Here is a 14,356-nt window from a genome sequence, read left to right as displayed (position 1 = left end):
CTTCAGTTTTCAGGCCCCTCTTCTGTGGAACCAGCTTCCAGTTTGGATTCGGGAGACAGACACTATCTCTACTTTCAGACAGTTTCAAACTTTCCTTTTTGCTAAAGCATATAGTTAGAACTGGAGCAGGTGACCTTGAATCCTCCCTTAGTTATGCTGCAATAGGTGTAGGCTGCTGGGGGGTTCCCAGGATTAAATGTTTCTTGTTCACTTACCTTTTTTCACTCACTTTGTGTTTATTCACCTCTCTCCATATAATTGTTCTTATTTTCTGGCTCTCTTCCACAGTATGTTTTTTGTCCTGTTGCCCTCCCCCCAACCCCAGCCAGTTGTGGCAGATGACCGCCCTTTGCTGAGCCTGGTTCTGCTGGAGGTTTCTTCCTGTTAAAAGGGAGTTTTTCCTTCCCACTGTCACTAAAGTGCTTCCTCACAGGGGGTCATATGATTGTTGGGGTTTTCTCTCTATAAATATAAAGTCCCTTGATCTAATTGTTGTTGTGATTTCACACTATATAATTAAAATTAAAACTCAATATGCATGAAACAGAATACAAAGTATTCAAAGTATCAAGTAGCTCAACTTTTTGCAGTAATTTTAATCATTTTAATGCTGATATCAAACACTTTGTGCAGAATAATAGTTTTTACTTTTAAAACTTCATGCACAATTTTCCAGCAGTGAGGTGTTTTCATATTGTTTTAGTAGTTTTTTTCTTAAAGAAGAAATAAAGCACTTTTTTAAAAAACTCACTAAAACTCACTACTAGATTTCATTTGCTTCAGTTTTACACGTTTATCATGCCAATTTACTGGTCTGGCTCCCCTAAGATCAAAGTGGGGTGTATGTAGCTGATGATCTAAAATGAGTGTGACATTGCTGTCCTAAAGGAATGGTTTGAAAAACTTCTCCACCATTAACTGTCACTGACAGTAAATAATATTTGGTAATGAAGCAGATATTTAACTACAGAAGTAATAATAACTTTTTACAACTCTTCAGCCAGGAGGAAGCAGAAACATGAAGACGTCCAGGTACAGTGCAGACAGGCAGCACAAAGGGTATGTTTTAATGTCTTCGAGTTTATCTTGTTAAATTCTTATTACATATATATTTATATATGTATATGTTTGGGGGGCAGTTTTGCTTGGATTCATCTTTTTTTTTCCTGCCGCTATTATTTGTTGTTTTTTTTTTATTGTCAAGGTGCACGTGAATGTGGATTAGCAGCGCGGCTTAGCGCCAGGAACCTGTGGTTCCAGCTGAGGGAGAAACCACGAGTTAAAGGCCAAAAATGTTTCTGAGCTGCGCAGCTCGGTAGGACAGATTTTGCTTCCCGCGGTAAGAGTTTCTCAAAGCCTGGCGTTGATTAGGCGAACAAGAATTCAAAAGGTACTGATTATTTCTCTGCCCAAAGACATCCTCCAGTCCTTGCAAACTGTAAGCATGTATATTTTCACCTACTCTTTGCAGGTGTTTGTTAGTCAAGATTTTTCAAACAGTGGTTGAAATGTGATTTATTTGATCCTGAGTTACTGAAAACTTCCTGCAAACCTGGAGTGTTGGCACTCTGTATTTAATAACGATTTTTTTAAACTGTTGTTTTTTAGCTTGAAACCTCAGTTACATCTTGAAATCTGCAAGATACTCAAGTACATTTGTACAGCAAGCGTTACAGTGGTACAGGCAAGAAAAAGAGGCTAAAAATGCAAGAGTGGGCTTATAATGAAGGTGATTGTTTATAACTAAATGGCATGTCCCTTTTCCTCTATAATGAATTGTAACAGTTACAAGTAATTGCTGAAATAAAGTTAAACAATAAACTGGGATAAGTTTTCTTTTCAGCCTTACTGCATTTATGGCAGCAGTAGATCAAAATGTTTAGCTGGTTTTTTTTGGTTGGTTTTTGAGATCAATATGATTTTCTCAAAGTGTGACTCAAAGTCAGAACAAAGAAATACTTTTGGAACAGCACAGGTTATGAATGATGTCATATGATAGATATGATGTAAAAGTGTTCCCTCCTCTTCAGGGGGCTTATTGATCTTGTGTGTGAATGTTAACAGATTTTTTTTTTGAAGTCAAATAACACATCAGGCATAAAGCATACTAACCTAACAATGATCAGAATCAGAATCAGAATCAGAATACTTTATTGATCCCTGGGGGAAATTATTTTTTGTTACAGTGCTCCATTTTAAACCAACATTAAGACAAGACAGACAATACACTAACTAAGAATAGTACAATATATACATATATATACATACATACATACATAAGTCACTCATAAATAAATAAATAGTTGGAAAAGAAACATGTGTAGTTGTAGCAGCAAACAGTGTGTTAAGTGGATGCGTTGTACAGGGAGATGGCCACAGGCAGGAATGATTTCCTGTGTCGTTCAGTGGTGCTTTTCGGTAATCTCAGTCTCTCACTGAACGTGCTCCTGTGACTGACCAGCATGTCATGGAGTGGGTGGGAGGTGTTATCCAACATTGTCTTTATCTTGGACAGCATCCGCCTCTCCGACACCACCTTGAGGGAGTCCAGCTCCATCCCCACAACATTACTGGCCTTACGGATCAGTTTATTGAGTCTGTTGGCATCTGCGACCCTCAGCCTGCTCCCCCAGCATGCAACAGCATAGAGGATCGCACTGGCCACAACAGACTCATAGAAAATCCTCAGCATTTTCTGGCAGATGTTGAAGGACCTCAGTCGCCTCAAAAAATAGAGACGACTCTGGCCCTTCCTGTAAAGTGCTGTGGTGTTTTTAGCCCAGTCCAGTTTATTGTCAATGTGTACTCCAAGGTATTTATAGTCCTCCACAATGTCAACACTGACCCCCTGGATTGAAACAGGGGTCAAGTGTTTCCTGGTCTTCCTGAAGTCCACGATCAGTTCCTTGGTCTTTGCCACGTTGAGCTGCAGATGATTCTGCTCACACCACGTGACAAAGGAGTCGACCACAGCCCGGTACTCTGTCTCATCATCCCTGCTGATGCATCCAACCACCGCAGAGTCATCAGAAAACTTCTGAAGATGGCAGGTCTCTGTGCAGTGGCTGAAGTCTGTGGTGTAGAGGGTGAAGAGGAAGGAGGAGAGGACAGTCCCCTGTGGTGCCCCTGTGTTGCTGATCACCTTGTCAGACACACACTGTGGGAGACGTACATATTGTGGTCTTCCTGTCAGGTAATCAACAATCCAGGACACCAGAGAAGCATCCACCTGCATCGCTGCTAACTTATCACCCAGGAGGGTCGGCCTGATGGTGTTGAAAGCACTGGAAAAGTCAAAAAACATGACCCTCACAGTGCTCGCCGGCTGGTCCAGATGGGTGTAGACACAGATAGCAGCAGGTGAGACTATAAGAACAACAGGAAAAAGACTTCACCAGGTCCACTCTGCTAAAATCCAAATTACAGACCTTACACTGTAATTTTGCTTACAACCAGCAGGGGAAACTAATCTGGTTCACAAATGCTAGGATCAGAGTACTAGAGGAAAGAAATACATTAATTCCATTTTCCACATACCTGTGAGAAATAGGTCACAGGTACTATTTATAATTGAGCCATGATTGGTAGAGATGGGCGGACTGATCCAAATATCCATAGTTCCAGTTCCAGTCATGGTATTGCTATCGATATTGGTAATAGGATACTTTGTTTCTCTTCTAAGTTCAGTATTTTGACCACTAAAAGATAGCTCAAACATACAATATGAAAAATGTCTGAACCTATTTGTGTTGGTTGTCACATCTATTTTATCCATAGCCCGTAAAACATTTACATAAGTTTACCCACAGTGCTTTAGAGAAAGGCACATTTAAATTCCAGTTCTCCAAAAAAGCCCAGGTTCACGAAATACATGAAAAGCCCAAATATCTGCTTTCTTGTGTTTAAGTAGGATTAATGGGGATTAATTAGGATTGTTATGTTTAACAAAATTAGCGATTTAGTGGTCATTAAAATGTGTGCTCATAAATCATGACACACTGCTCTACCCTACATAAGCCATCTGTGGCGGGGCGTGGTAACAGAGAGACTGGACCTTCATCAGTTCTCACACCTCTCCTTCATAAGACCTGCCCTGAGGTTGTTGTTGTGTGTTTGAGGTTGGCAGCTGAAAAGCTGTGGCCAAGTGTGTTAGGACATCTAGCAACTGAATAAAAAGGGTAAAGTGTAAGCTATGTGGTTGGGTCCATCATTCTGTTACACCCTCTTTATAGGTTACAATTATTGGTATTATAATTAGCAGTACTGGCCCTGTTTTTACTTGGTGTAGGATCAGTATAAAAATTTGCAGTATTGCACTGAACTAGTCAGCCAGGGGAAGACTATCATGGATATCACTAATTTTGTTCTTCAGTGCACGTATCACTGTCCATCCTACAGAGAAGGTCTTATTAAATGAAAGTTAAAGCTTTGGCTAGTATGTAATTTTTATGTCAAAAATTAGTAAAATTATAGTTTATGCTGATTCTTCTCTCCTTTTTTATATGTTTGCTTGAAAATGTATGAAAACTATAAAAGTGTGAATGCTAATGCCACCACCATTTTTATATGACAAAAATAGTCATAATATAAACCTCTAATGAGGTTTTTACCTTCACCTCTGAGGAAAAAAAGAATTTCCTTAAAAAGTGAAAACTTTCTTAAAACTATAGCTTAGTGTTTAGAGCAACATGCACATTCTTACTGGCTTTCTTCATACATTAATCATTAAAGTCTTTGACAGAGTTGCTTCTTTTTACATACGGTCGCAGGTTTGAGTGGCTTTCAGGAGAAAGCATTATTGACAGAATAAGTGGAGGAGAGCTGTCATGTTCAAAATGCTAAAGCAGTATAGCTAGCAATAGCAGAGGATTTCAAACATCAAAGGTCAGAAATATTTCAGTCAGGAAACAAAGCTTTCATAATTAAGCCAGTACATTAACACTGTGAGCTACACAGTACATCTCAAAGATGTGCAGTAACACATTATTGATGTTTGTTTTTTCTGTTCTCTTTGTGTTTATATCCCACAGAGCTCAAAGTGAGGCCTGGGGAAGATTCCATTCTTCAGTGTCAGAGTCCCAGAGATGACGTCATCATCCTGCTGGAGTGGAGAAGATCTGATCTCAAGTCAGACACCTATGTGTTCTTCTTCCGAAACCAGCGTCCATATGAAAACTACCAGCATCAGTTCTTCAAAGGCCGAGTGGAGCTGAGAGATCCAACCATGAAGGACGGAGACGTTTCAGTGATTCTGAAGAACGTCAGCACCAGCGACACGGGAACATACGAGTGTGAGATTACAGTCAGGAACACAGAAGGTGTCGTGACTGAGACTAAGCACTCTGTCAACCTCACAGTCACCACCTCAGGTGAGTTTGTAGATAGATGTTCGACTCGCAGGGTCCGATCTGTGTGTGATTCTGTGTTTGTTTGTCAGGGTGTCAGCAGTGAACTACTCCCTAGCTTAGCCTCTTGATGGTGGGAAACTGCACAGTGAACTACAAGGTCATTTAAACTTATTGCACCAGCTCTGTCTGATAACTTGTTGCTTATTAGAGTCTGCATGGTGAACGTAGACATGGGGAGGACACAGTCCAGTGTACTTCTAGTGCCAGTGTCAAGCTCAGATACATGGGGAGGGTCAGGACATACAATATTTGACAAATCAAACGTGTAAATCATCGCAAATGAGCTTACCACACTGGATCAGTCTGGGTTAACACTGACTGCCCCTGGTGCTTTTGGCCAAAAGGGTGAAACTGTGCAACTGTTGGCCAAAGACAAAGGAAGAGATGAGGGGGATGGTGTGTTAGGAGGCAGTGAGAGAGAAGGAAAGGCAAGAGTGTGGAGATGAGTGTAGGGACTATGACAGGTAACGATAGAGAGTAGGGTGATATGATGGAGAGAAGGACGGTAGATATATTGTGTGGGTAGGAGACCAGGTGAAAGGAAAGCAAGGCCAGGTGCACTGGAGGTGGATTCAAACTTTTCTACTGTGGTGTAGTCAGAAAGAGAAATGGAGTACGGGCAATTATTAATTAAGAAGTTCAAAGGTCATCCAATGAGATGATTGAGAGTCATTTGTTCATTTCCTTAAAATAAATATGTTTAAGAAACTCAGGAGAAGAACAAAATAAATTCACCTTAGCTGCCATCACATGTGGGAGGCGAAAGAGTGTCAGATAGGACGAAGAGTTTGAAGTTGGAAACTGGAGCAAGTTGGGTGAAATGGAAGTAGCTTTTTGTTTTGAATCATGTTGTGTCAGTCGATAATAAATGCAGCTGCAGCAGTTTGAGAGAGAAAATAATACTTTCTGCAGCCAGTGTAGTCTTATGCTCCTGGATGCTGTTCTTTGCTCCTGTTAGCTGCTGAATATGCTGTAAAATTGTCAAGCAGATACAATCAATATATATTATTCTGATTGTTCTGCATTACTCCCAGCAGCTATATAACTGTTTGAAAATGTGAAAGATGAAACATTTTCAGCATACTCGGTGGTTAGACTCCTCACACCTGTTTTTACTCTGCAGGTTTCACAGATGAAGACACCAAGGATGGAGGAGACAAGGATGGAAGAGACAGGGATAAATTTCTTCCTGTCATAATTATTTTAGTTTTTGCTTTCCTTATAATAATTACTGTTATTTCCATACGTATCCACAGAAAACAGCATAGAAATTATATGTAGCTAACAGCAAAAGTTAAACAGCTGATATAAAATGCCTGAGGTCTGCGTACTCCTGAATGATTGGAGGTTCTGCTGTTCCATAAAGATGTGAATGTGTTTGAAAAGAGCAATTTTATTAGGACTGCATGCAGAATCTCGCTTTTTCAACTTTTAATCACAGATGAAACATTTCTGTGTTAATGATCAGAAAATATCAACAAGGCTGCTGTGGATAGCACTGCACACCTTGCACATTGTTTTATTTTATTTTGTTCAAGGCTTTCTATGCATGCCTGCTGTTAGATTACAAAAACAAATCTTAGTAGTTTAGAGTGTTAATATGAGTGATTTATTAAATAATTATACAGTATAAGTTATGGGACCCTCTAGGATCCATTTAACATATGAAAAACCCTGAAATCTAATGTAAATTTGGGTGACGGTTTTGACATTAAAGATCATGCTTTGGCACCCAGTCCAAAGTATGATTTTGCAAAAGATTTTTACTTCCAGGAAGTACCCCCCCCCCCCCCAAAAAAAAAAACCCAAACAAAACGAAACCAAAAAAAACCTCAGATAAGCTAATGAGGCAAATGGAGTGAGTGAGAATTGCATTGTGAAAACCTGTTAATGCCCTCTGAACCAGGACAAGCTGGCACCCACTACAGTTTAGACTGAGCAGTTCAGCAGCTATGAAATCTCCTACTAACCAATTAGTTCTCTGGAAAGTGGCGACACCATTCCAGGAAGATCTCTCAGATCTCTGAGGAGTACGACAAAGTATCAGGGCCACATTAAGAAAAACAAATTATTGTTCATTTTCAGAATAAAGTTTATATGCAAAGATTAAAGCTGTCATTTCAAGTCAAAAAACTGCCACAGCTGCTGTAGCCTCCACAAAATGCTATGTGTAGATCAGTAAGTGGAATGTCCTTCAGAAGGATACCAATGGTTACACCCTCGTGCACTGAAGAGGATGTATGTACAATCAAAACACTGCTGAACAGTGTCAACAGTACATACAGAAGGAATAGGAGCCTGGCAGAAGTTTAACTTGAAAGAACAACTGTAATCTCTACACTTTAATTATATTCTCAAAATGAACAATTTAAAAATATGTTTTCTTAATGTTGCCCTGATACTTTGTCAAATGGAAGGCGAGAGTAAGAAGGTCTGAAGAGTTTCAATAAGTGTCTGATGTCTTTGTGTTTCCCTGTTGACTTTCAGTATTGAATATAAATACTTAGATGCAAGTTAGTAGCTGTTGGCAGCAAAACAATTTTACAATTTCATTATTATAAAATCATCAATATCTTATTCTAAAACAGGACTCCTGTACTTGACCTCATATCAAACTTGTACATAGACTAAGCCTAATGTCTGTTTTTCTATTTAATCTTTACTCTCAAACACTTAAACAGCTGAAAGAATAAAAGCTAAAACTGTCAGGATCAGGTTAAGCCTGACTTTACTAAATCCAGTGAATGGAGCACAAACTGTGCGCGGTCATGGGAGTGTGTGTGTATTCATTTGGTGATTTATAAAATGTATACATGTTATTATACTTGATTCTTATTTGTAGAGTCACCAAACCAGGACTGTCATGGCTAATGTGTGGCTTAACAAGCTGCTGTAAATAAAAGAATCAGTGGAAACGTGGAGCTTCCAGACCATTTGAAGCTGACATCAAGAACATAATCTCCTCCTGGAAGTTTTAGTTTTTATCCTTTCAGATGCATTTTAAATATAACAACAACATTGTTGTTTTACATTTTAAATATAACAACAAAATTGAAATTCAAATTTGATATGAAGCCAGCAAGTACAGTGCAGGTGTCCGGTTTTTGATTGTTAAGAACAATAAAAAGGTGTAAAATTGTTTGCTGCAAAAAGAAAATGAAGATCAGGGAGTAAAGTTCTGCTTAAAAATTTAAATTCAGACCCTCCTACTCTCACCTGTGATGCTGATTTCGCACAGCATATGTTACCATGGCGATTTACCCCAGTAAGAAGCAAACTACCTGTGTAGTACAGAAAACCCAGAAGTTACTTGAATAAGCCAAAATCAGTGGTTTGTTGTGCATTGTTATTTCAGTCTTACACGTCTTTGTTAGTCAGTGGTTTGTTTGTTTGTCAGTGCATTGCTACCTTTGCCCAACAAACCCTTCTGACAAATACTGAATTAAAAGTGACAGCATTTATATGATGTATGTAGATATTTTATAAAAATCCCACAATCATGTGTTTTTGCATTTGACAGTTTAACTGAGCATCAAATCATATGTAAGATTAGAGTTGTGTGTCACAATGTAATGTATCATGAATCAAGCTATAATGTTCTGTATGTTTGTATGTTTGCGGGGTGATGATGTACAGACTTTTTATGTTTTGCTGTGATTGTTTTAATAAAGATGTTTATATTCTTTTATCTTTTGTACATTTGTCTTAAATTAATATGCATAAGAGTAAATTCTTTGTGTAGACCCACAGCTTACAGGACCTCCAGCAACCAGCTGTGTTCATCCAAGGTGTTCATCCAAAGAGACTACAGCTCAGGCACCATATGCAAGTTCCAGACCAAGTTCCCTTCAGAGCTTGAGTCAAGGGTATGTACAGAGTTAACCTCCATGCCATGGTTGTTTCCTGACTGCTTTAAGTTTATGTTTTTAAAACTGCTCCTGTGGTTTCAGATCGATGAGCAGCAGTTTGAGGAGACCATTCAGACGCTAAACAACCTGTATGCAGAAGCAGAAAAACTCGGGGGGAAGTCCTACCTGGAGGGCTGTCTGGCTAGCCTAACGGCCTACACCATCTTCCTCTGCATGGAAACACATTATGAAAAGGTAAAACAAAAAAAGGGTTCACATCAGAGTCTTATGTTATGGGTCACTGTACCTCAAATCATTGTGGAACTTCTGCTGAAGCATATCATATTTGGCTCAAAATTGTGTGTTTCAAGGCGTGACAATGTATATACATGTATATAGTGATTTCTGTGAGATTTTACCTTCATATATCAAATAGAACTATTTGAAAAATGTTCTGTCCACCTTTCAATTTTTGAGGCACGAATATCTCAGAATATTATCTATTAAAATAATGAACCCAAGTTTTCATTCCCCCCTCCCCCCTCCAAAGGCCAACTGTCTTGGAGTAGTTTTATAATATAGGTTGGGTTTAAAATGTACTAAGAGGTTTAACAACTTCACAAGTACAGATGTAATTTTTCTTGTGCATGAAAATAAATTTAGCAACACAATTAAGAGGGCATTAATAGCTTGTCTCATGCAACTGGTTGTTGTGTCTACACGCACTGGGTAGTCCGATTAAAGACCCTGACCTTAAACGCCTCTAACCCAAACCTAACCCTGATAACTGCCTCTCAGTGTATTTTAAACTTAACCTAAATTAAATGACTTCTCTAGGGCAACGTGCACACTTACAGAGTGACTATTAAAAAAAAAAAAAAAAAAAGATGGAATGACTCTTACATCGCCCTCTTTCTGTGCTCAGGTGTTAAAGAAGATTGCCAGATACATTAAGTGACTGTTAAAAAGCTAAAAATGGTGTCAAAGTTATAGGGGACAAACCTGATTTTGTCATTAAGGTCAAACTGTCTTCTTACCACATCTGCTCCTCACTCCTGGTGTTCAGTGGCTCATCAAGCCAACCCGTAACTGTCCCTGAGACAGTTCAATAAAGGTTTTTGTCTGTGAAGGTTCTCAGTTCACAAGCTCCTTTGAATAAAGGTTTTTATGTTTCTGTGTTAGATTCATGTATATTTTAGTTCATATATTTCTTGAAAAGGGTTAAAAATGTATTGAATAAGATAATAAAAAAAATGTAGCATTTATTAAAAACTTGCCTAAAATATGTAATTAAAAGAAATAAGATTTTGCTAAAAGTGGCATAAAATATAAAGTGCTGTTCGAGGTAGATTTTGATGGTCACATGCACCAGAATTTATCTGAGAGCACAACCATGGCATTGTGTGTCAGAACTAGACTATACAGAGCTACAGATACAGCTGAAAGTAATGTTACTCTGCATGTGGTCCAAGAGGCACACACAGCTGCACATACATGCTTTGCATTGGCAATTAAAGGAGATTTTCAGTAATATCCTTTATTTTTGCATTTTTGTGTTCAGTGTTGTATATGGCTGGGATTCCTGTTTGTGTTCAATAACACAATAATGATGTGTTCCAGGTTTCTGTGTTAGCCAATAAGTCACTTCCAGTGTTTATCTGTGTTTTTATGGCTAATGTATTTGCTTGTATTGGTAAATAGCCTGCAGTCAATATGAGTTATGAAGGGGTTACATTTAAAATACTTGCAGAACAAGTCGTTCCATTTATCTTTATAACTGTGTTACTTTACACACTCTGTCCTCTACATTATAATCAACCCAGTCCTTGCTGCCAATAACCAAACACATGTTTATCCAAACACATGTTTGGTTATTACAGTGTGTTGAAATTATTTGTTTGCTTTTCTTTAAGGAACTAAATCTGCATGGGATGTACTGCCAGTCAATAATATCATTTTATACATTTTGAACCTGAAATAAATAAATAAACGAAAATCTGTGCACAAGAACCATACAAATACCTGTTTATTTACAAAAAAGAAGTAATTATTTTTTGTTTTAATAAACAGTATTTTTTATAAAATGTTATTCTTTAATTTGTTATGCAGTACACAGCATCATGCTGAAAACTCAGAACTAGTTGAGCTGCTTGTTATCAGCAACTTTGTTTAAAATGTTTGTAATGACTGAGAGTAAAACAGGACACTCAAACTACAAATCAGTCAGTGCCAACATGTGTTGTTATGAAACATCATAAACTCTCATGGTTTTCTAAGAAATGGTTGAACTGCATTCCACACATGATGAGACAGGATTACATACTGTGTGTGTGTGTGTGTGTGTGTGTGTGTGTGTGTGTGTGTGTGTGTGTGTGTGTGTGTGTGTGAGAGAGAGAATGGTTGGATGACTGACTGAATGTGTAAAGTGCTTTGGGGTCCTTAGGGACCAAGTAAAGCACTATACAAATACAGGCCATTTAGCACCTCAGAAATCCACCTGTTAAACCTAAAGACTATTTATTTCAATAATTGTGACCATTTCATCACTTCTGGCTTGGCGCATGTGTGTGCACATATACATGGACTTGCACACATGCACAAAAGCCATCTCTTTCAGGGTGTAGCCTGTGAATGAGGCTGCTGGCTTTGGAAATGTGCTGACGCTGCTTTAGAAAAGGCTGCGGTGGCCCAGTATGGTTTCTGAAAGGCAGGCCTAGACTCCAAACTAAACCGCGTCTCTCTGCGTTTTTCAGGCAAGACCACTGCTAGAACGTGACGCACTGCTCCCAGAGGTCTTTTAAGGGTGGCTGCTTAAAGCAATCCCAATATAAACCTTCATTAATTAATATGCATGGCCAACAACTTTCCAGTGCACTACTTTCCGATACCAATAATTGATCAATTCTCCATCCTCCCTCTCTCATCCCCTGCTACTTGTTATTTTAAATATAACATTTTTTTTCTTTTGCATGTTTATGCAAAAGTTTATTTGGCTGAGAGCTGGTGCTCAAAATAATACGATCGTCATCGAAGTTAGTAAATCTTCAGTTTTCTAGTACACGGTCAATCAGTTGGTGCAGTATTGTCCGTTTCCTGTTCACTGCAATATTCATGTGCACAGCTGAATAGATGAAAGGTTTACAAAATAAAAAGGAAATGCCAGAACCGCTTAGTGTGGTGGACAGAAAAAGCTGAGTGTAGGCTCTGAGGAAGTTTCCCATTCACTGTAACAGGAAGGCATTGACTTGCTTTCTAGTATAAATCTTTGAAAGTGCTTAATGAAAGGAAATGTGAAGTAGAAGAGTGCATGCTAAAGGAGTTAGTTTCTTAAAATATCTTAGTGACTTATATTATGAGACCAGCTTCAAGTTGAACACAATGTTATCTCAAGAGAACAGGCATAAAGTAATATGGGCTGGTGTTCATATATTGCCTTACTGACCACTGAAAGCATTTTTGACTACAAGCCACATTTAACCACACATTTATGCAGTGCTTGATTCTAATTTTGTGCACTTCATGTCTGTCATGCTTGGCCAATTTAGAATTACCAAGTAAACTAACATTATCCTGGTAGTATGGTAGTAATTCTTAGATTTAAAGTCTCTCTGATTCTGACATGCAGCATGTCCAAAAAAATCACATCGCAGAACTAATATGCTAATGCAAAACTCAGTATTTTTATTTTTGAATTCTGTTAGAGTAACTTTGAATGATTCAAATCAAATTCAAATTGTATCTATTATTGTAAGGTCTACCTTACAATATAAAGTGTCTTGAGGTGACTGTTGTTGTGATTTGGCGCTGTATAAATAAAATTGAATTGAATTAAAATTCCAATATAATCCTCACTCATGTTTTACTGGCCCCTTATTTCAATCCCTCTCTGTTTAAGCCAGTTTTCTTCTAATTGAAGAGATTACACTAAAGATTTGAAGAGCTAATGGATGGGGCTAATGTGGGATTACTTGTACATACACTGTACAGTTTTAGAACACCCCAATTTTTCCAGTTATTTATTGCAATTCAAGTCATTCAAGTTCAGTGAATATCTTGAAGTGGTACACATTTAAGTGGTGAACTGCCAGAGGTTTAAAAAAAGAAAGGTAAGGTTACCCAAAACTGAAAAATAATGTACATTTCAGAATTATTAAAAAGGCCTTTTTCAGGGAACACAACATGGGTTAACAATTTAAAGCTGTTCTACAGCAATGGAGGTTGATCAAGCCTTGAAAGCTGGTGCTACTAATTCCTACAGGTGTTTCAACTTTTCTGGATTACTTACAACCCCGTGTCTGTATAAAAGCAGTGTTTGAACACACTTTGGTGAGCATCAGTTGAACAGTATTGTATTGCAGAAAGTGTGTTGCTACAAAAAGGAGAAAAAAGCAATTAACAATGGAAGAGAGACAGAGTATCATAAAACTTAGTTCAGAGTACCCAGCCTTCTTGGAGTTCCTGGGTGGGGTACTGGAGGGTGCTCCTCCTGGGGACTCTGTTGTCCTACTGAGAGACTTCAATGTTTACGTGGGCAATGAAAGATCTGAACCCGAGCAGTGTTTTGTTATTGGACTTCTGTGCAAACCACAGTTTGGCTATAACAAACACCATGTTCGAAGGGAGGTGAAGGGAGCCACCAAGTTGAAGAAAGAGTCCTACCGGGCTTGGTTAGTCTGTGGGACTCCGGAGGCAGCGGGCGGTGGCTGAAGCAAAACCTCGGGTGTGGGAAGAGTTCGGAGAAGCCATGGAAAAAGACTTACGGACTGCCTCGAAGAGATTCTGGCAAACCGTCAAGCGACTCAGGAGGGGAAAGCAGCGTTCTACCTGCACTGTGACTATTGCGGGTGGAGTGCTGCTGACTTCGACTGAGAAAATTTTCGGGCGGTGGAAGGAATAGTTGGAGGACCTCCTCAATCGCACCTGCACATCTTCTGTGGCGGAAGCAGAGTCTGGGGACGAAGGGGATGACCCAGCAATCTCTGGGGGCGAGGCCACTGAGGCAGTTAAACAACTCCTTGATGGCAGAGCCCCTGGGGTGGACGAGGTCCGCCCCAAGTTCCTGAAGGCTCTGGATGTTGTAGGGCTGTCTTGGTTGACACG

General features: G+C 39.0%; 1 protein-coding gene across 4 annotated transcripts in view; it reads left to right on the top strand.

The window, feature by feature from the left end:
• LOC102289606 (golgin subfamily A member 7) overlaps window positions 1-10,210 on the top strand; it is a gene marked incomplete at its 3' end in the record, with an annotated part of 12,953 nt that extends 2,743 nt beyond the window's left edge. Inside the window, 6 exon segments of one of the 4 annotated variants that reach the window (XM_042215661.1) lie at window positions 1,001-1,059; window positions 1,205-1,339; window positions 5,031-5,369; window positions 6,532-9,274; window positions 9,359-9,511; window positions 10,182-10,210. In XM_042215661.1, coding sequence (XP_042071595.1) covers window positions 9,080-9,274; window positions 9,359-9,511; window positions 10,182-10,210 — 377 coding nt within the window. 4 annotated transcript variants of the gene reach the window in all.
• Window positions 10,211-14,356: the final 4,146 nt, after the last annotated feature.

Source organism: Haplochromis burtoni, unplaced genomic scaffold (genome assembly GCF_018398535.1).
Source record: "Haplochromis burtoni strain Fernald_Lab_line unplaced genomic scaffold, NCSU_Asbu1 Contig_786, whole genome shotgun sequence".
NCBI classification, from domain to species: Eukaryota; Metazoa; Chordata; class Actinopteri; order Cichliformes; family Cichlidae; genus Haplochromis; species Haplochromis burtoni.
This window is presented reverse-complemented; position numbering and strand designations above follow the sequence as displayed.